At 40.0% G+C, this 21,817-nt stretch overlaps 1 protein-coding gene across 2 annotated transcripts in view; it reads right to left on the reverse strand.

Annotated features, from left to right (window-relative positions):
- niban1a (niban apoptosis regulator 1a) overlaps positions 1-21,817 on the reverse strand; it is a 141,054-nt gene that overhangs the window by 76,768 nt on the left and 42,469 nt on the right. For both annotated transcript variants that reach the window (XM_060830296.1, XM_060830295.1), the window contains exons 2-3: positions 12,961-13,091; positions 1,579-1,710 (exon numbers count right to left, since the gene is read on the reverse strand). In XM_060830296.1, the coding sequence (XP_060686279.1) occupies positions 1,579-1,710; positions 12,961-13,091 (263 nt within the window). The remainder of the gene's footprint in view (positions 1-1,578; positions 1,711-12,960; positions 13,092-21,817) is intronic.

The raw sequence follows: 21,817 nt of genomic DNA on the forward strand, positions 1-21,817 counted from the left end.
CTTCAGGTTGCTGCCCAGACACACATCTTAGATGGAACATTGATAGAGCATGAAAAAGATTTTTAAAAATTAAAAAGTTATAAATTTTGTAATAACTTCAATAATTAAATCTGAAGGATTTCCATATTTTTAAGAAACTAATTTTTAGTGCCGATCAAGATGGTTGTCAGGACAGAAGACTTATAATATTAAGTATTTACTTATTTTGAAGGAGAATAGCCATACATTTTCTTGATTCTTGCAGTGGGTATGTAATTAAAAAGGATCAAAACTACTCCCTGCAGCACCCAATACTGATGTTTCCAAAACAGGCAAGGCAACTCACACAGCAACTTCTTGTTTTCCATATTTCACTACATATATGTAGATGCTGAAAGCTGCATCACAGTTTCCTCTTTACATACAAAGATTATTGATGGCCGCACGGTCATTTTTACTGCAAACTCTGAGCCATCTATCTTAACACTGTGTCCTTTGCAGAACATCCCAATCACTTCCTTGCAACCCTAAATGCTTTGACCGCACCGTTGTAATTTAGGTTCAGAACACAATGCTGGGAGGTGGCCTGCAGAATTTACACCTGCCGGCCATCTGCCCCCCAATTTAATAGTTACATTTAGAGTCTCTCTCTTTGAGGCTGAGGCATCCATTGCTGCCATCTCCATTTTTTGGAAACATTATTGGGATATAAATTTGAAAGAGCTGTCATTTTAAAACTTGAATCCATAGAGGAATAAATAAAGCATCTATTTTGAAATTCCTGGTTGGTGTATTAAGCTCATACAGCAGAGAATGGTTTGCTGCACAAACGTTATGATGTGTTAAGATTATTGAAACAAATCTATGCAAAGGCTGTGCAATTGGCAGTGCTATACTTCACATTAATCACATCACCATATTACCTTCGATTTCTTAATAAGGTAAACTACCACAAAGTACCAGATGACAGTGTTTCTTTATAGAAACTTACATATGAGCCTGTGTTGTGAATTAATTAAGTCAGATTTCCTGGAAGGTTTAATTGATATTTTCATATATTTTAAATAGATTGAAATTGGATTCTAAAAATGATTGCAAACAGTGTTTTAACTGAAAAGATTTTTTTTGCCAAATCAAGTCATTACTTCTATTCAATCTCTATTGTATCCATGTTATATGTTTTTTAAAAAGTGCATTTAACTACAATGGGTTTTGTGGCTGTCAAACTTCACCAAAATAATGGTGTCAATAAGATAAAATGTACGACCCCTGAAATCACCCTGCGCACAGTTTCACCACCATGCAGAATTTTACTCAAATGCCACAAAGTTTGAGATCACTCAACACTTACTGCAAGTACATAATTTTGCTCATGTTAATAAAGGAAACTAGTTGTGGAAATCCAATTTAAGCTAATTCAAAGAACAAAGATTAAGATCTAACACAGCGAAGTGTGACAGAAAGCCTGCAGACCAGCAAATGTCATCAGCTGTGCACTCATTGTGTGTTTCGGCACAATATTACTGCACTGGTTCAGTTTTGTTCGATCTGCTGTTGTGTGAATGGCAAACTACCAAGCAGCAGCAAAGAATTCCTCACCTCCTTGTTTTCATAGCACTCCATGGTATTGTCATTCTTTACAACAATATATCGTTCCTTCCATTTCTTGAATTCTTCTACATACTGTATCACCTCCTGTTGATACACCACTTTCTCAGTTCCCTTTGGATCCTATAAAGTGGAATATAAGCTTTGAAGCATCATTCCAAAACAAATTACCACTGCATATCAAATTATTTGAACATTTGAAGATAAACTGAGAGAAGGTAGGACAGTACAATGGTGCTGACGTTTAGGGCACTATTACTGGGAGGATGGACACCAAATCGAATCTTGTTTTTTTTCAAGGATTTAGGTAATACTGGCTAGGCCAGAATTGATCAACTGTCCCTAATTGTCCTTGAAAAGATGGTGGTGAGCAACCTTCTTGAATTGCTCCAGTCCATGTGAAGGAAGTACACCCACACTATTGCTAGGAAAAGAGAGTTCCAGGATTTTGACCCAGTGACAATGTGGGTGACAGTTCCCAACCTGAAAGGGGCCTTGTAGCGAGGTATGTGTGGAGTCTTAGAATATTTAGTGGGAAATGTGGACAGCAGTGAATCAAGTCTGGGAACTGTCCAACAGCTCTTGGTTAACAGCTATGAGTGTGGCATTGACAGCATGTTGAAAGCAGATGGTGTATATCTAACTTTACCTTAGACCTGGCAGATGCAAAATAGGACAAACTATAACAAGACATAAAAAGGCACAACTTACACAGGAGTTCCTAACAAAGCAAAATCAAAATCACAGAACTTTATGCCTGTGGCAGAATTGTTTTCTGTTGCCAGTTATTGCACTATTCTGGAAGCAATATTATCATCCTCTAGGAATAATTCCAAAATGGAACCTAACTCAAACATCCACTTATTTTTATAAAGTTTGAAACTTGCAATACATCCTTCAGTTTCAACATACAAAAGGTGATTGAAATGTGGTTGTGAAGACTTCCACTTCAGTACTTCTAATGAAACCACCACACATGTTCTAAAAATTTCATTAGAAATACCCAAGGAGGAAGTCTTCACCAATACATTTACACCAGCACTACACAAAGCAAACAGAAACATTTGTAGCCTTGGAAAGTAAAACCTTCTGCATTTGTTGTCTGAAATAAACATCTGAAAGTTTAGTGGATTTTCACTCATGCCATTTGCCCAGCCTATGCTTAACAGGGAGAAATGTTTTTAAGCACAGCCTCAACTTATTAAATCATCCAATTACTCACGTGCACTTCCAACTTCAAAGAGGAATCAGCTTGATCACTACTTTTTTCCCCAGCAGAAACTTAGACTGATTCCAATCAGGTAAAAAAATAACAAACTTAATTTTGTAAATGGCAACGTTCATAGCTAATCAATTATTTTCAGCGCAGTCGTAATTGTAATGTAGAACTACTTACAGCAAGGACTAGCAAATATAAAAAGGGATAAATAATCAGTTACTCTGTCTTTGAAAAATTGCTTGAAGAATAAATGGTCACCAGAAAACTGGGATAATTCACCAACTATTCTTTATAATATCATGTATCGATGTTCATTGGGAAATTAAAACATGGGCTTAAAGAGGACATCTTGTGTTGTCCAGCACTGTCATAATAACACACTGATGTGTCAGTGCAGGGTATGTCAGGTCTGAAGATTGGGGCTTGAACATATTGATATGCATGATATTTGGATATTGTTAACTGAAAACAAGGTAGTTCTCTTCAGAGTAATCAAATTGTAGCGATTATATTCCAAATATTACTTTGTTATTCTTTGACACAATATTATAGAGAACCAGGAAATCAAAGTAACAAGTATTGCATAAACTCTTGTGTCTGTTCGGACATAAATCTACAACCTTCTGAATCAGAAGCAGGAATGCTGCAAACAAACACATTGTCAAATAGATAGAACAAGTCAACGAGCATGCTTTGTACCAAAATGTAACATTTGTTTGCAGTGTAAATTTCTCTTCCTTCAACTCAAGCATTCACATTGACAAATGTAACATGTTGGAACAAACTGTTCCATTATTTTTGATAACTAGAACAAAGCAACAGAAAACTGTTTCACTGATGTGAATTTAATCCTCCCACAGAAGGCAGGCTGGGAAGCAGAGGAGCCATACAATGGTGGAAGTGTGTTGTGTGCATACATCATTATCTTCCCAATCTTCCCTAGCAGGTATGCCTGTGGCCTTGTGGGAATTCTCTGCCTCTTGGGCATCTTCTGCCCAGCTGAGAATCTTGCTGGTTGAACGGGAAGCTCTTTCTTGAAATCACACCCCTGCCCTTCAATGTGATCGGTTTCCCCATGCCTCCGTGACTAGCTCCAATGATCCAACTGCACTACCTTCATCTGGGGGCTTCAGGTATGATCCTTTTTAGTGGGCCTGATTGCAATAATACCAACAGTGGTCACTGCTCCAAGGGGCAGTGTTCAGGTTCACATTCAGGATTAGCTAAAGTTGCCAGGATTGGGTTTGGTTAAATAAATGAGGATAGTATTTGGGAAATCAGTGTTCAAGGTGATGAAGACCTGTGTGAAAATTACAACAAGAGGGGCTGAGATAGACACAAACAGTCAATAATCATAGGTGCAATAAGTAGTGGGGGGGGGGGGGGGGGGGGGGGGGAAGAGAGAGAGAGACAGAGGCTCAAAAGCAGAATAAATCAACAGAATGTGGAAGTTGCTGATGAAACAAGCATTTAGGATGCTTGATGTCAGGGTCAGTTTGATGCTGCCAAAAACAAACAGAATACTTCATCTTTGTCTAAGTTAAGCTGGCGAAGTTGCAATTCCTAACTGACATAGAATCCAGAGAACAGACAGCATCATTAGATGATATCAGCAATTTGTATGGAAAGAGACCCCTGTTGTGAATAACGTTGACAACTGTTAACAGATGGTGAACACAAGGGCCTATAGTAAAAGATCTAATACAGATTCTTAAATGTTACATTTCTACTCTCAAAATGTAAATCAAGTAAAAAGAAACTTTAGCTATGACCCATTCCTACAATGATAATAGCAAACTTCACTCCTTGCCCCTTTGCGATAAAAAGGTCCGGGACTTCCTAACTCTTGTTTCCCTCCACAAACTCCAACTTGCCATTGTTGTCCTCTTGTGGAGTTTTAGCTTCGTGTCCTAATTTAGACAGTCAGACTTATAAACAGTAACCATCAGACAGCTTACTTCAAACTGTTCACTGTAAATGAACAAGACCCACCGGGGAACATAGGAACTTGATATTCTGATGGTATTATTGGGCTATTGAAAATGTAGCAGAATAGAATTTACACTAGCCTTTAGATTGTACCACTTACCCTATTGTAAACTGTGGGATCAACTAACTTCAATTCTGTTAATTGCATTAGTAGACTGTTACAATCCCTGTAGAACCCAATAACAAACAAAAATCCCAAACTATCAAAAGGAAACAAACTGGTAAACAGATTTCACTTTAGGACTTTTACTGCAACTAACAAACTAAAATGATTTAGCTCAACATTAAACCAAGCTATATGTTACAAATGCTTTCAGTATAAGCCATGCTACTAATAAAAATGTGCATTAAATGAACAATTCCAAAGTCACTTCTAGTTCTCTGCCAAGGGTTTCTTTCCCTCTCCACACTAGATTGCAAGTTCTCATGTCCATCAGCAATTGTTTCACTCTGCTCCAATTTTCCGAGATACTAATACCATAAGCAAGCCATTTCTCATCAATTCTCCGTTCCTACCTCTTCAAGAACCCTGTTTGTCCTGTTTCCATTCTTTTGATCAGAAGGTGACAGCTAGAGTCCAATCTCAAAAATTGCTGACACACCAGAGCTGTCAGAAAAAATGAGGAGAGTGTCTATCAACAGCTAAAGCCAACCGTAATCGGCATGGGAAAGAAAAACACAGATGTGGAAACTGCCCTGCCAAAAAGGCTGAATCCCCTTTAGTGAGAGATGGTGCACTACTGGGTTGTGCCTTAACAGCCCTGTATAGAATATTCACAAAGGTAAGCTTTTGAAAGGTTGATGGATCCAAAATCAATGATATGTTTGATATGAAATTACTTTTTCTTGGAGTGATCCAATAATCAGAGGCTACTAGGGAATCTATATCCTTGCAGAAAAAATATCAGGACTTTAAATTTTTGATCCAGGTGCAGAGGTTTTGGTTCTTTTTGATATTGAACCACAGCTGGTTAGAAGTTCTTCAGGCAGCATACAACAACATATGGTCCAGGAGGGATAGAGCTCAAGGCCATAGCAGAACTGAGACAATTGTCTAATATCATGATAAAGAAATCACAGAAAACACAGAAGCATTTAGACTTGCTCATTTGCGAGCAGGAAGGCTTCTTCTGATTTGCAGAATACAGGAATTTGAAAGCTGAAAAGATCAGTCTAAAACCTTCAGAATTGAATTCCCTCAGCTTCTTGCTAGAACCACATTATCCCATGCCCCTAAGTGAAGCTAATATGTCTGTTCACAGAAACTTAGCCTCCTCCATTTTGCAAGGGATGGTCACGAGGACTTTAAACTTGTGAGTTGGTGGCGGGGGGAGAGAAAGGGAAAGCAACAGGGAATACGGAGTCAAGTAGAAAGATATACAGCATGTTAGCATGTGTGGACAGTTTAAGTTCAAGGCAGACTAGGAATGAAGCAAAAAGGAACAATACCTTAGAGATGTTGGAAATCATGAGGATAAAAAAATTAGCATTAAGGTGCTTTACCTGAATGCTTGTAGAATTCGTAACAAAGTAGATGAATTAAGGCACAAATCATTGAATGATTATGATATGGTAGACATGACTGATCTGGTTGCAGAGGGTTCAGGACTGGCAGTTAAACATCCAAGGATTTACAACTTGTCGAAAAGACAAGGAGGTGGACAGAGGGAAAAACCATAATGGGAATTATGTACAGCCCCCCCACCCCCCCACCCCCAGCAGTGGTCAGGACCAGGGCACAAGATGTACCAGGAAATAGATAGGATATGTCAGAAAGGCAAGGTCACGGTGATCATGGGGACCTCAATATGCAAACGGACTGGGTGAATAATGTTGCCAAAGAAAGGGAATTCACGGAATGTTTACAGGAGGACTTTTTGGAGCAGCTTGTGATGTAGCCCACAGGAGAGCAGGCTATTCTGGACTTGTAATGAGCCAGAATTTATAAAAGATCTCATAGTAAGGGAACACTTAGACAGCAATCATAATATGGCAGAGTTCAATCTGCAGTTTGAAAGAGAGAAGTCAAAATCTGACGTAATGGTGTTATACAGTTAAATAAAAAGGTAATAATTACAGGGGCATGAGAGAGAAACTAATGAAAATCGACTGGAAGCAGAGCCTAGTGGGGAAGACAGTAGAGCAACAATGGCAGGAGTTTCTGGTTGTAATTGAGGACACAGTGCAGAGGCTCATCCCAAAGAAAAGAAAGCTAATTGGTGGGGGAGGGGGTGGGGGAGATTACACAGTCATGGCTGACAAAGGAAGTCCGGAAATGTTTCAAAGAAAAAGAGGGAGCCTATAAAGTGGCCAAGAGCACTGGGAAATCAGAAGATTGGGAAGGCTACAAAAATAAACAGAGGATAATAAAGAGAGAAACAATGAAGGAGATGATCAAATATGAAGGTAAGCTAGCCAGTAATATTAGAAATGGTGAAAGTTTCTTTCAATACATAAGAAACACACGAGAGGCAAACATAGAAAGTGGGCCACACCAAACTGATGCTGGAAGGCTAGTGCTGGGAGATAAGGAAATAGCTGAAGATCTTAATAAGTACTTTGTGTCAGTCTTCACAGTGGATGACATGAATAATATCCCAACAATTAAGGAGAGTTGGAAGCCAATACAAAAGAGAAAGTGATAGAAAAGATAGAAGGTCTAAAAATTGACAAATCTCTTGGCCCCAATGGGCTACATCCTAGAGTTCTAAGAGAGGTGGCTGAGGAAATAGCGGAGGTGTTGGTTGCGACTCTTTCAAAAATCACTGGAGTCAGGGAAAGTCCCAGATGATCGGAAAATCGCTGTTGTAACCCCCTTGTTCAAGAAAGGATCAAAACAAAAGATAGAAAATTATAGGCTGATTAGCCTAACGTTGGTTGTAGGTAAAATTCTAGAATCCATCATTAAGGATGAGATTTCTAAATTCTTGGAAGTGCAGGGTCGGATTAGAACGAGTCAGCATGGATTTAGTAAGGGGAGGTCATGCCTGACAAACTTGTTAGAATTCTTTGAAGAGGGGCGGCACGGTGGCACAGTGGTTAGCACTGCTGCCTCACAGCGCCAGGGACCTGGGTTCGATTCCCGCCTCAGGCGACTGACTGTGTGGAGTTTGCACGTTCTCCCCGTGTCTGCGTGGGTTTCCTCCGGGTGCTCCGGTTTCCTCCCACAGTCCAAAGATGTGCGGGTCAGGTGAATTGGCCATGCTAAATTGCCCGTAGTGTTAGGTAAGGGGTATATGTAGGGGTATGGGTGGGTTGCGCTTCGGCGGGTCGGTGTGGACTTGTTGGGCCGAAGGGCCTGTTTCCACACTGTAAGTAATCTAATCTAATGAGGTAACAAGTAGGTTAGACCAGGGAAACCCAATGTATGTTATCTACCTCGACTTCCAAAAGTTTTGATAAGGTGTCTCATGGGAGGCTGCTGAGTAAGGTGAGGGCCCATGGTGTTCAATGTGAGCTATTGGCATGGATTGAGGATTGGTTGTCTGACAGAAGGCATAGAGTTGGGATAAAAGGCTCTTTTTTGGAATGGTCGCCAGTGCCAAGCGGTGTCCCACAGGGTTTAGTTCTGGGGCCGCAGCCTCACTTTATATATTAATGATCTGGATGAAGGGACTTGGGGCATTCTGGTGAAGTTCACTGATAATATGAAGTTGGCAGACAGGCAGGTAGTACTGAGGGGGGCTGCAGAAAGATTTAGCCAGTTTAGGAGAGTGGTCCAGGAAATGGCTGATGAAATTCAATGTGAGCAAATGTGAGGTCTTGCACTTTGGGAAAAAAAAACACAGGCATGGACTCTTTTTTAAACAGTGAGAAAATTCATAAAGCCAAAGTACAAAGGGATCTGGAAGGGCTAATCCAGAATTCTTTAAAGGTGGGCTTGCAGGCTGAGTCAGTGGTTAAGAAAGCAAATGTAATATTGTATTTATCTCAAGAGGGTTGGAATATAAAAGCAGTGATGTGCATCTGAAACTTTATAAAGCTCTAGTTAGGCCCCATTTAGAATACTGTGTCCAATTTTGGGCCCCATACCTCAGGAAGGACATACTAGAACTGGAGCGTGTCCAGTGGAGATTCACATGGATGATCCCTGGAATGGTAGGCCTAACATATGATGATTGGCTGAGGATCCTGGGATTGTATTCATTAGTGTTTAGAAGGTTGAGGGGAGACCTAATAGAAACTTATACGATAATGCATGGCTTAGAAAGGGTAGACACTGAGAATTTGTTTCTATTAGTTGGGAGATTAGGACCCATAGGCACCGCCTTAGAATTCGAGAGGGTCAATTTAGAAAGGAAAAGAAGAGACATTCTTTCAGCCAGAGAGTGGTGGGCCTGTGAAATTCATTGTCATAGAGTGCAGTGGAGGCTGGGACATCAAATGTCTTCAACTCAAAGATTGATAAATTCTTGATCTCGCAAGGAATTAAGGGCTACGGGGAAAGTGTGGGTAAGTGGAGTTGAAATGCCCATCAGCCATGATTGAATGGTGGAGTGGACTCGATGGGCTGAATGGCCTTACTTCCAATCTTACGTCTTATAGTTGATTCACTTCTGACAGAATTAACAAGCTGGTGCTTGGGATTGGTCCCAGTGCCAAAACCCAAATGGATCTGTGAATTTGTGTAGATTTTACACAGCCGAACAATACAGTTGAGCGCAAAGTTCATCCTACATCATCTGTGAATGAGATCTTAACAAAATTAGTTGTCAGTTTAATCTTCATGAAGTTTGGTACAAATAGTGGTTTCAGCAAATATCTCTTGTGTAGAGTCTATGTTTCTCAGAACCTTTATTATATTGTTCTGGAGGTTTTGCTTCAACAAACTATCTTTTCCACAACATCAGTGCTGGAAATCTTCCAGAGAAAGGTGTCCTAGAAGAACTGGATGGAGTTATATCTTGTGTAGATGATGTCCTGATCCACGGATTCACCCAGACAGAACATGACACTGGGTTGTGAGCTCAGTTGCAATACCTATGGAAGCAGGACTTACACAACATGAATTCTCACAGTTGACAACCAAGTTCCTTGAGCACATTGCGGATGCATTAGTTTCAGATTTGATCCACAGAAAACAAGAGCAATCAAGAAGTTTCTAGATCCACAGAATGTGACTGAGCTCCAGAGGTTCATGAATATGGGATGCATGGTACTGAGGGAAAGCACACAAAAGGTATGTTGAGAAAATTAAAGATATGATAATATTCATATGATACGTCTGATCACTATGACTTGAGCTACTGACTATTGTTGCTGCAGATGAATTCTCTTCATGAATGGCAGCTGTAGGCTTTCAGGTACAGGCTGTGGCACATGTAGACCAATGTGTTATGCAATCCATTCACTGGCAGAGACCGAACAGAGATATGTAGTGATAGAAAAAGAAGCAACTGCTTGCAAGAAGTTAGCAAATTGTGTATTTGATCTTCATATCAAGTCAAAGACAAACCACAGGCCCTAATAAGGGGCACTTCTAAATTATAAGCAGGAAGCAAAAATGTCTCCACAAATACAATGATTCAAACTGAGAATGATGTGGTTCGACAAAGACAGAATGTTCCAGGGAAGTACCAGAATACAACAATGCTTTGTCCTGTATGGCAGTGTCAAGGCCCAAAAGATGTAGTCTATGTTGAACAGGTATAAACCTTTCCAGCAATAACAACCATAATTCAACGAGAAAAGAATTCAGCAAATGAACAGTACCAGAGATGCACAGAAATATGAAGAAGAATGTATTCAGGTCAGAGACCACTGGGCCAGTATATATACATATAATCCCATTCTCAGTACTATAAACAAAAAGAGGACACCTCAGTACGGTGGAAGATTTACTCAAAAATCACAAGAGTGGCTATTTCAAGAGTCTGAGACTCAACATATGACAACAGTTGCACTGTTAAGTGAGCGGGACAAAAAAGTTGGCAGATATTTTATATTGTAGTAAAATGTACACTTGTTCACTTTGGCAAGAAGAACAGAATAGTATAGACTTTAAATGGAGAGGGATTGCAGAACTTGAGGTGCAGAGGGATCTGGGTGCTCTGGTACAAGGATCGTAAAAAAAGCTAGTTTGCAGGTAAAGCAATTGACTAAAGATTCAAATGGATGCTGTTGTTCATTGCAATAGGAATGGAATACTAAATAAATTTTTATAGCAGCTGTACAAGCCCTTGGAATGATCACATCTGGAGTACTGTGACCAAATATTTGAAAAAGAGGCAGAGCAGAAAACATTCACTTGACACATTCCTCAGTGAAGGGCTTAAATTATAAAGAAAGGTAATAGTTTGGGGCTCCATCCATAGGAGTTTACAAAAATGGAAGGTGTTATTACTGAAACAAATAAAGTCTTGAGTAGTCTTCACAGGATGGATTCTGAGAGGATGTCTCCTCTTGTCTAAGAAATTAAAACTAGTGGACAGTTTAAGAATAATGATCTCACTTTCAAGGTGTTGAAGAAGAAAGAGTTATTTTGTCACAGGGTTGATAACGTGGAATTCTCTTTCTCCAAAGCAGTGGAGGCTGGGTCACTGAGTTCAAGTCTGAGTAAGATAGATAAGGGAGTTGATGGCAACAGGAGACAGATAGGAAAATGAGGTTGAGACCACAACCACGACCTTATTGAATGGCACAGCAGAGGGTTATGGGCAGAAATAAGCCATTCCATCTTTCAACTCTGCTTGGATAGAGGAATTGGCTAACCAACAGAAAGCAGAGAGTTGGGATAAATGGATTCTTTTCTGGTTGGCTAGATGTAATTAATGGGGTGCCGTAGTAATTAGTTGGGACTATTTACAATCTACATTAATAAATTGGAGGTAGGGATAGAGATGCAACAGCCAAATTTGCAAATTATGCTACAATAAGTAAGTTGCCATAAAGAGATAAATTTACAAACAGATATGAATAGGTTAGGTGAATGAGCCAGATGAAGTTTAACATGGATAAGTGTGAGATTATCTATTTTGTTCGGAGGAACAGAGAGATAGCTTACCAACAAAATGGAAAGAAACTGAAGAATGCTTGAGTGCAGAGGGATCTGGATGCCCTTACTCATACATCACAGAAAACTAATATGCAGGTACTTCAGGTAATAAAGGAAGCCAAATGGAATTTTGACATTTACTGCTGAGGAAAGAGTATAAAAATTGGGATGTGTTGGTTGAACTGTACAAGACATTAGTGAGACTACACCTGGAATACTGCATACAATTTTGGTTTCCTTACTTGAGGAGGCATCTAGTTGTATTGGAAGCAGTTCAGAGGGGGTTCATGAGTTTGATTCCAAAGATATGGATATGCTTAATGAAGAGAAATTGAGTAGTTTAGGCCTATACTCACTGGAGTTTAGAAAAATGAGAGGAGATCTATTTGAGTTACATAAGATGCTAAAGGAGATTGATCAGATGGATGTAGAAAGGATGTTTCCTCGTGGGGCAAATCTAGAAAGAGAAGTCAGTTTTAGGATAAGGAGTGGCACATTTAAAATGGAATGGAGGAGAATTACTTCCCTCAAAAGTTGTGAATCTGTGGAAGTCACTATCCCAAAGTGTGCTGGATGCTGGGTCATTGAGTAAATTTAAGGAGGAGAAGGAGATAGAAAGATGTTTAATTGGTAATGAGTTGAAGTGTTATGGAGAGCAGGCAGGAAAATGGGCTTGAGGCCAAGATGAGATCAGTCACGAGTGTATCATTTGCAGGTTCGAGAGGCTATATTGTCTACTTCCACTCCTATTTCTTATGCTCTTATGTACTTCATCCAAAAGGGACCAATACAGTGAGACAATTTATGTACAAAAGCCATCTTCTATCCCATGGGCACATTTTATTATATTAGATAGTTAATGAGTTAATCTTAATTTGTACATCGCAACGTGAGGTGATGCAGCATCACATTATCTGATCTTTCACATAGCCTTCTGCAAGATATAAACCAGAGCAGTATGATGTGTTCCAATAACGCTCCTGCTTTATGTATCTCATGGTGTTAGTCCAACAATAACAAGAATACATGACAGAAAGTACGTCAAGCAAGAAGGTTTTGTTTATTGCAGATCTTGGGTGATCTTGAGCTGCAAACATGGATCTTTGCCACCTATATTCTCTGACCCATACAGCCCATGGCGTGATTCACTACCACACATTTCATAATGTACCTTATGCTGTAGCAACTGGGGTTGTGCTTCTTGGTCTTGCTGTACCTCACATCTGATATGGTTGAAGGCAGCCACAGTGTATTGCCTCTGGTAATGAGGACTGAAGTTTTTAAGCTCTGCTTCAGCCTTACCTGAGGAGAAAACGAAAGGGAAATGTCAGAACAGATGGGAGAAAGTTAAGAGATTGTGCTGTATGACAAAAGATTGAAAGACAAGTTTGAAATAAAGCTTCATATAAAACAGATCATCAAGGTGAAACCATTCATTCCAACATTATAGATAAAATACTTAAGAATTAAACTGCTAACAGAAACCTTATGCTCTGCAGGCTGCGATCAGCCTTGTTCAAATCTGAAGATAAGTAAACCAGCACACATGGTATGATTTGTACTACTCACTGACAGTGAAACAATGTTCAATAGCCTGATTTCTATCTCTCAAAGATTTTATGGCATTAACCGGTCAGTAAGATCATTTATTATGATAGTTCAGCAGATAAATGCATGGGCAGTAAAGACACAATTGGCTTCAGAGTATAAACTTGACATGACAAGAAAGCCTGCCACTATATCAGCTATAATTTCAGTATTCTGTATGTTTTCTCTTTGCAGCCTTTCACAATAAAATTATGGTATTTCGGTCAAATTTGACATCAGTTTATGCTGCATTGACCCATGCCCACTGGAAACTGGATTTTGATGATTCAAAGACAGAACCATTTTCTCTCAGCAAGAGAAAGTATTCCATCCTTTCCTCCAGATCCATCAAATTCAGTAGAAAGAAAGCGGTGGCTTACAGTTTTAAAAAGTCATGTGGCTCCAGCTGTGTTCTAATCTCTAAGGAAAGGAATATGTTTAAATATCATGCATGTTGCCTGTGTATATACTGTTAAGAAAATTACAAACCTGTTTATAAAGACTAGACTATTTGTTTAATTGCAAGTGAGCTGTTTGGTAATCTTGGACTCTAATAGGAATTATCTTGATTCATTGTTATATTAACAATCCTCGATGGAGTTGAAATTTTCCTTTACTGCCACTGTAACAAACTACCTATTTTTCTCAGATATGTTTGCTTAGTGAAAATTTGGTATTAAATTTAGTGATTATCTTAGCTATGAAGGAATCATTTAGTAGACTTTACCAGGAATACCAATTAATGGAAGGTGTCTATTTTTGTCAGGTATTACATACTATTAGGACAAAAATGCACTTCTGAGTGGTCTTCTCGTTCCCTGACAACAATTGTCTGAGACTCAAGCAAACAAAACAAACTGCTTGCATCATTTGTGTATATTTAGCTCCAAGATTAGTTTTCTGACCAGATGTCTATGCCATCAGTTAGATCATTTGCCTGTGATCTCCCTTTGCTTCACTCCTGCTTACCTCTTGCTGAAATCCTCAGCCACATTTTTTGTTATTCGAAACTTGATTATTCTGGTTGGTCTTTCATCCTATACAATCCAGAAGCCCAAATATAATCAAAGTATCCAATCACCACTCTCTCCTATGCTCACCAACCTACATTGGCGTCTTAGTTAAGTAAAACTTAAATTTGAAAATTCACTACTTCTGCCATGACATGACTGCTCAGTTTCTGTAATCTTCTCCAGTCCAGAAATATTACTCTTCTCCAATTCTGACCTCTTACACATCCCTAATTTTAACTGCGACTTCGTTGGTGCCTCTGCCTTCAATTGCCCAGTGTTACAGCCCTGTTAGCTTAGGGGCTGTTGTGGTGCAGTGGTATTGCCCCTACCTCTGACAGGTGCCCAGGTTCAAGTCCCATATGCTCTAGAAGTATATAATAACATACAAAGAACAAAGAACATTTACAGCCCAGGAACAGGCCCTTCAAGCCTGAGCCGATCCAAATGTACTGTCTAAACCGGTCGGTCAATTCCTAAGCATCTGTATCCCTCTACTTCCCACCTACTCATGCATTTATTCAGATGCATCGTAAATGATTCTACCGTGCCTGCCTCTACCACCTCGGCTGGCAACGCGTTCCAAATGTCCACACCCTCCGTGTGAAGTACTTGCCGCATGCATCCCCTTAAACTTTCCACCTCTCTCCTTGAAAACGTGACCTCTTGTTATTAAATCCTTCACCCTGGGAAAAAGCTTGTATCTATCCACCCTGTTTATACCCTTCATGATTTTATAAACTTCAATCAGGTCGCCTCTCAATCTCCTTTTTTCTAAAAAACCTAACCTACTCAACCTTTTCTTAGCTAGCACCTTCCATACCAGGCAACATCCTCGTAAACCTTCTCTGCACCCTCTCCAAAGCGTCCACACCCTTTTGGTATTGTAGCGACCAGAACTGTACACACCTCTAAATAGGCTGATTGTTAAAAAAAAATCCCAAAGTTTAGGAGAAGATTTGTAGCTCAGGTGCTTGTTGTTGTGGTTCTGTTCGCTGAGCTGGGAATTTGTGTTGCAGACGTTTCGTCCCCTGTCTAGGTGACATCCTCAGTCCTTGGGAGCCTCCTGTGAAGTGCTTCTGTGATCTTTCCTCCGGCATTTGTAGTGGTTTGAATCTGCCGCTTCCGGTTGTCAGTTCCAGCTGTCCGTTGCAGTGGTCGGTATATTGGGTCCAGGTCGATGTGCTTATTGATTGAATCTGTGGATGAGTGCCATGCCTCTGGGAATTCCCTGGCTGTTCGCTGTTTGGCTTGTCCTATAATAGTAGTGTTGTCCCAGTCAAATTCATGTTGCTTGTCATCTGTGTGTGTGGCTACTAAGGATATCTGGTTGTGTCTTTTCGTGGCTAGTTGGTGTTCATGAATGCAGATCGTTAGCTGTCTTCCTGTGTCCTATGTAGTGTTTTGTGTATCCTTGCATGGGATTTTATACGCTACGTTGGTTTTGCTCATGCTCGGTATCGGGTCCTTAGTCCTGGTGAGTTGTTTGAGAGGGGCTGTTGGTTTGCGTGCTGTTATGAGTCCTAGTGGTCACAGTAGTCTGGCTGTCAGTTCAGAAATGTTCCTGATGTATGGTAGTGTGGCTAGTCCTTTGGGTTGTGGCATGTCCTCATTCCGTTGTCTTTCCATTAGACATCTGTTGATGAAATTGCAGGGGTATCCCCACAGACTTGGTCTGTGGTTGGCTTTCCTGTGGCAAATTCAACCCAAACTCTGGATCAGATATCTACATGATATCTTTGTAATCATTAAAAACACAGAAATAGAGAACACACACTGGATCATCAACGCCACACTCAGGAATCCGATTCACTAGAGAGGAAGAAAAGGACAACCAACTCCCATTCCTAGACATGATGGTACAGAGAACACAGAATGGAGATTTCACCACTAAAGGTATACAGGAAAGCCACACATATAGACCAAGTCCTAAACTATGAAAGCAACCACCCCAACACACACAAAAGAAGTTGCATCAAGACACTGTTCAAAAGGGCCACAACACACTGCAGTACACCAGAACTGCAAAAAGAGGAAGAACAACACCTATACAACGTATTCGCCAAAAACGGATACCCCCGCAATTTCATCAACATATGCCTAAGGGTAAGACAATGGAATGAGGACATGCCACAACCCAAAGAACTAGCCACACTACCATACAAAAACATTTCTGAACTGACAGCCAGACTACTGCGACCACTAGGACTCAAAACAGCACACAAACCAACAGCCATACTCAGACAACCCACCAAGATGAAGGACCTGATACCCAGCATGAGCAAAACAATGTAGTGTACAAAATACCATGCAAGGACTGCACAAAACACTACATAGGACAAACAGGAAGACACCTAACGATCCACATCCATGAACACCAACTAGATACGAAACGACACGACCGGCTATTCTTAGTAGCCACACACGCAGATGACAAGCAACATGAATTCGACTGGGACAACACTATTATTATAGGACAAGCCAAACAGAGAACAGCCAGGGAATTCCTAGAGGCATGGCACTCATCCACAGATTCAATCAATAAGCACATCGACTTGGACCCAATATACCAACCACTGCAACAGACAGCTGGAACTGACAACTGGAAGCGGCAGATTCAAACCACTATAAATATCAGAGGAAAGATCACAGAAGTGCTTCACAGGAGCCTCCCAAGCACTGAGGATGTCACCTAGACAGGGGACAAAACGTCTGCAGCACAAATTCCCAGCTCAGCGAACAGAACCACAACAAAAACCCCAACAGCCAGTTAGTGAAGGAAGTAAAAATCAGAGCCATTGTTTAATTGAAATAGCTTTCTTCAGTGTAAAACAGACAGATTGCATAGTTTCTGATTCTGTACTTGTACCAATAAATGTTGCTTTATATTCAATAAAATAATAAAGCCAGATTAAACTCAAACAAGTGACAGAGCTTAAATGGATACTGTAATAAAAATTAAAACATTTAAAGTAAACTTTGTAGATTAAATTAAACTAACATTTTGTATGTGTGTGGGGGATGGGTGCAGGATAGAGAGGTAAAACATTGAACAATACAGCACAGAACAGGCCCTTCAGCCCTTGACATTGCGCCGACCAGTGAACTAATCTAAGCCCATCCCCCAACACTATCCCATTATCATCCATGTGCTTATCCAAGGACTGTTTAAATGCCCCTGATGTGGCTGCATTAACTACATTGGCAGGCTGGGCATTCCAGGCCCTTACCACTCTGAGTAAAGAACCTGCCTCTGACATCTGTCTTAAATCTATCACCCCTCAACTTGTAGCTATGCCCCCTTAAAATGAGCTGACGTCATCATCCTAGGAAAAAGACTCTCACTGTCTACCCTATCTAATCCTCTGATCATCTTGTATGTATCTATCAAATCCCCTCTTAGGCCTGTTCACATTGGAGAGAAGAAGGCTAAGTCCCTCAGCCTTTCTTCATAAGACCTTCCCTCCAAACCAGGCAACATTCTTGTAAATCTCCTCTTCCCCTTTTCCAATGCTTCCAGATCCTTCCTGAAATGGGGCGACCAGAACTATACACAATATCCCAAGTGAGGCCCCACGAGCATTTTATATAGTTGCAGCATAACATTACGGCTCCAGAACTCAATCCCTCTACCAATAAAATCTAACACCATAATCCTTCTCAACAGCACTATCCACCTGGGTAGCAACTTTCAGGGATCTATGTACATGGACTCCAAGATCCCTCTGCACATCCACACTACCAAGAATCTTTCCATTGACCCAGTATTCTGCCTTCCTATTATTCTTCCCAAAGTGAATCATCTCAATTAGCTGCACTGAACTCCATTTGCCACACCTCAGCCTAATTCTGCAGTTTATCCAAGTCCCCCTGCAACATTCTTCCACACTGTCCACTACTCCACTGACTTTAGGTAGAGATAATGTACTCCAGAATTTGCAGTGCCCACCTGTCAAACAGGCCAGAAGCACTCCAGATGTCACTGTGTACTTCCTCTCCAGGGTCATCATGATGAAGGCATCACAATGGAAGAGTCTCGCACACGTGCGCACAGACACACATATGTGTGCACACACAGACAGACATGCACACACACAGTCAGGTCTAGTAACCCGATAGTTCGCTGCCTGGACCTGTTAAGGGCTACCTTAGCTTGTGTCTAATACACTCTTTTTGAGAACCAGTTAGCCAAAAACAAAATGAACAACATAACCACACCTAAAAGAGTGTACTGGGACTCTTGATAGTGTTGCTATCTCTGATCCAGAAGGCCAGATTCAATTTCTATTTGCTCCCGAGGTGGATACTAATATCTTTGAACAGGTTGTTAGAAAATATTCCCCAAACCCTTTACATACTCTTTTAATTAACACATTGAATCAAATTAACCAGTTTAACCGGATGTCAGGCTCTTAAAGGGTGAATGTAATAAAAGGAACATCACCACGCTTTTTTAATCAACCTGTTCATACATGTTATGATATAACTCCAGAGCAAGTGAGACTTGAACCTGGATCTTTTAGCCAGATGAATGGACAGTGCCACAGCATCACAAGACTCTGTTCCATTCATATTCTTTTTGGAAATACATAAGGAACAAATATAAAATCAATTAAATTAACAAAAATGAATCCTTTAAAAGAGTCAGTGTCACATCTACATGCAACGACCATACTGTCAAGCTTCTCCATCACAGGTATTGGCTTCACCTCAGTTGTGACATCTAACACTGAGGTTCTAAGTTCTGGAATTTCAGCCCTGAACCTTTATGTCTCTACCTCTCTTTACTCCTTCAAGACACTTCTTCAAGCCACTATTTTGGCCAAACATTTGATTATCTGTCATCATTTCTCTTAAATCTACCTCAGTCAAATTTTCTTGGATAATACTCCTGTGAAACAGCTTAGGATGCATTGTGCAAGTGAAGGTGTCATATATGCAAGATGGTGTTGGAGAGCATTTCTAGGGTAATGGATCCACTTTGACAGACCCACATTCTCCCTTTAGTTAATAGTCCATCTGTGGAACAATCAATCAATCACTTAGCCCAAATAGATTAACATTATGTCTGGACATTATGTAGGACTTGTATGGAATAGCATTTGGAAATTGAGTGAAGTTATTCAGATGTCTTGTTCCAAGTTAGCTTTTGGCTGATGAAATCTTTCCTACAGTCAAGCCTTTGGAACACTGGGCCTCATTTTATTGGTTTATGAGATTTGCCAATTTCATTATCTCCTCTTAGTATTAGCTTGTAAATTTTGTTTAATGCCAGCTGCTAAAATTTAATCCTTTTTTTCTGTTCATAAAGTAGCTTTCTAATCAAAGTTGTAGTCAAGGTCTCAAGAAAAAAGGCTTGCTTAGTGTTTGGGGCTTCAGATTAAGGAAGGGTTACTTAAGATATAAAGTGCTAGAGTTGCTGTTTTCAGTTAGTTCTCCACAGACAATGGGTTCTCAGCAAGAAAGTATTACTTAATTCAGCATTTTCATACTAGGAACTGTGTAGGCAGTTTGTGTGGAAAAAGAATATTCCAAACATCTGCAGAAGTCAGTCTGGTAAATTTCAGTTTCACCTATCTTGAGGCCCACATCTACTCTCCTGTGTAATGCTTTTAAAATTCAATGATAAAGGAGCAAGATTGGGAATATGCTAAATAAAGCAAACAACAGTCCAGGAAGTTGGCAGCTAATATAAGTTATGTAATTACTTCTTCACGTTTCCATAAAACATGAAAAAAACCTTGTATCTGTTATTCTCATTGTTGACAGCTTGTGTGGCTGTCTGCTTTTTGCCTTCATACTCCTATTTCTTTGATTTGGGTTCCCTCCATCATTATTAACAAGCCAAACTCTTTACTTCCAAGACAGCACTATCATCAAGGAGAGAGAGGGCTTACATTACATTCAAATTTAATTAATTGTGAATATACACTCTCAGCTAGCCTTACTTCTCACTATTCCTATTACTCCAGTGCTGCCAATTCACTTCTCTGTTCCTGCATTCTATGAATCACTCAGAATGGCCAGGGTGTGCACCACAAACTGAGGGAGTGAGTAGCTATGAAAAAAAAAACAAAAACTGAGCATGTGGGAGTGATACTCCATCTCCAGTATGAGTAAGAACCTGGTCATTCAGTACGAGGCACTCTCTGCGTTTCTGTACATGGTTCAGGTCTGGCCTATTCCTTACTTACTTCTGTGTCATGGCAATTATAGAAACCATTTCCTGATTTATCTTGAGATCAAATATTGACTGCATCCACAGGGCTACAATGTACAAATCTCTACAGAGGGAAGAAACATATGTAATGTTGCCTTCTTCCTAACGGGTCATTTGTGTATGGTTACTTTCAGTATGCAAACACTTTGCGTTGAGGTTCTATCTATCCTTGGTGAGGGATTGGTCTGCCTACATGGCCATAAAATGTTTCAAGAGGTTGGACTGTACCCTATTACACACCCCTCATGGAGGTATTTGCACAGAGCACCTGACAAGGAGGTTACATTGTGAACAATATGAATGTTGAAATGATATTGAGACTGCTCAGAATGGAACGTGGTGTAGAGACAAAAGCTAGTTTCTACTGCACTTTCTGTAATTTTCAATTTGAAATGTTTGCCCTTGGGGTGTATAACTTACATTGAATGTATACTGTAAATATTAAAACTATTATAGTCGTTATAATGACCCCTAAAGCGAAACATGTTACAAAAAGACAAGTTGACTTTTGTTCAACCTCCGTAATTTCAAAGTTGAAAAGGTTTGCAATACACTTTTACAATTTTATGAATAAAGTTTACCTTTGAGAAAAAAAAGCAAAGATGAATTTGAATTCTCTTGTATTATACCTTTACAAGTTTTATTAATAAAACTTTTTCTTTGGGAGAAAAGAAAACGAGGTTTAACAGAAACTTAACATCTTTGCGCATTGAGCGGTCTTCTTTGTTATACCTTGTACTATTCCTCTTATCTGCTTGTAGACAGTTACAGACAAGGATTCATTAAAACAACTTGTGTTTATATACAAAGAGCTTCAAAATGAACAATTATCAAACAAAACTTGACACAAAGCTAAAGGGAGATAGTTTTGAATCAAACTATTCAGTAATGTTATGTCACACGTCTGGAACAAGTGGGACTTGAATTCAGGCCTCATGGCTCAGAGTTTGGGACTCTACCACTATATCAAAGGGATGTTAAACAGCTGACCAGAAGCTTGGTTGAACAGATGAGCTCTAAAGAGTGCCTGATAAAGTAATAGACAGGTACAGCTGTGGAGAGCCTATGGGAGGCAAATTTAGAACTTGGGGCCTATGCAGTTGAATAGATGGCCACCAATAGTGGAGTGATTAAAATTGGGAAGGTGCAAGAGATCAGAGGTGTAAGTGTATAGATATCTTTGAAGATTATGACACTGGAGGAGATAACAG

The sequence above is a fragment of the Hemiscyllium ocellatum genome, chromosome 9, assembly GCF_020745735.1.
Source record: "Hemiscyllium ocellatum isolate sHemOce1 chromosome 9, sHemOce1.pat.X.cur, whole genome shotgun sequence".
NCBI classification, from domain to species: domain Eukaryota; kingdom Metazoa; phylum Chordata; class Chondrichthyes; order Orectolobiformes; family Hemiscylliidae; genus Hemiscyllium; species Hemiscyllium ocellatum.